Here is a 1,157-nt window from a genome sequence, read left to right on the forward strand (position 1 = left end):
TCCCCGCCCCATCTCCCCCAGCCCCACCATCAATTCTCCACTGCCTCTACCTCCCAGCACCCCTGACAGTGAACTGTGCACCCAGGAGACATAAAACCAGACTCCTTTTCTCCAGGCCTCTTGCAGCGGACACTCTGCACGTGTCTTTGGCACAGATACTTGCCCCTCTAGATTGCGCAGGTCCTCATTTTCCTCTTATGCAAAAAGCCAAAAGAAACTAGAAGGCATTCTGCATACTCATTTCATTTTTATGAAAAAAGTTTCAAAAATGAGCATTTACTAGACCGCAATAAAGACAATCATTTTCCAGGGAGAGATTACACTACACGTTATTTTCATATTTTGTACAAATGTACAATTCTTTTGGAAGGAAGCACTATTTTTTAAAGTAAAGAAATGCATCAAACATTGTCTCCTAAGAACAGAGCAGTTCTCCTCACTCCCCCCACCACCACAGCGAGGTACAGATGCTGCACTGCTGTGTGGACCACTGCAGTGAGGTACAGATGCTGCACTGCTGTGTGGACCACTGCAGTGAGGTACAGATGCTGCACTGCTGTGTGGACCCCACTGCAGTGAGGTACAGATGCTGCACTGCTGTGAGGACCCCACTGCAGTGAGGTACAGATGCTGCACTGCTGTGTGGACCCCACTGCAGTGAGGTACAGATGCTGCACTGCTGTGTGGACCCCACTGCAGTGAGGTACAGATGCTGCACTGCTGTGTGGACTCCACTGCAGTGAGGTACTGACGCTGCATTGCTGTGTGGACTCCACTACAGTGAGGTACAGACGCTACACTGCTGTGTGGACCCCACTGAAGTGAGGTACAGACGCTGCACTGCTGTGTGGACTCACTGCAGTGAGGTACAGACGCTGCACTGCTGTGTGGACCACTGCAGTGAGGTACAGAGCTGCACTGCTGTGTGGACTCTACTGCAGTGATGTACAGACGCTGCACTGCTGTGTGGACCCCCCTGCAGTGATGTACAGATGCTGCACTGCTGTGTGGACCCCACTGCAGTGAAGTACAGATGCTGCACTGTTGTGTGGACCCCACTGCAGTGAGGTACAGACCCTGCACTGCTGTGTGGACTCCACTGCAGTGAGGTACAGATGCTGCACTGCTGTGTGGACCCCACTGCAGTGAGGTACAGA

At 51.9% G+C, this 1,157-nt stretch overlaps 1 protein-coding gene across 1 annotated transcript in view; it reads left to right on the forward strand.

Moving 5' to 3' along the window:
* Tpo (thyroid peroxidase) overlaps positions 1-1,157 on the forward strand; it is an 89,178-nt gene that overhangs the window by 1,986 nt on the left and 86,035 nt on the right. The window contains exons 3-4 of the mRNA XM_013028868.1: positions 458-580; positions 782-905. Of these exons, the coding sequence (XP_012884322.1) occupies positions 458-580; positions 782-905 (247 nt within the window). The remainder of the gene's footprint in view (positions 1-457; positions 581-781; positions 906-1,157) is intronic.

The sequence above is a fragment of the Dipodomys ordii genome, unplaced genomic scaffold (genome assembly GCF_000151885.1).
Source record: "Dipodomys ordii isolate 6190 unplaced genomic scaffold, Dord_2.0 Scaffold115, whole genome shotgun sequence".
Taxonomy (NCBI): domain Eukaryota; kingdom Metazoa; phylum Chordata; class Mammalia; order Rodentia; family Heteromyidae; genus Dipodomys; species Dipodomys ordii.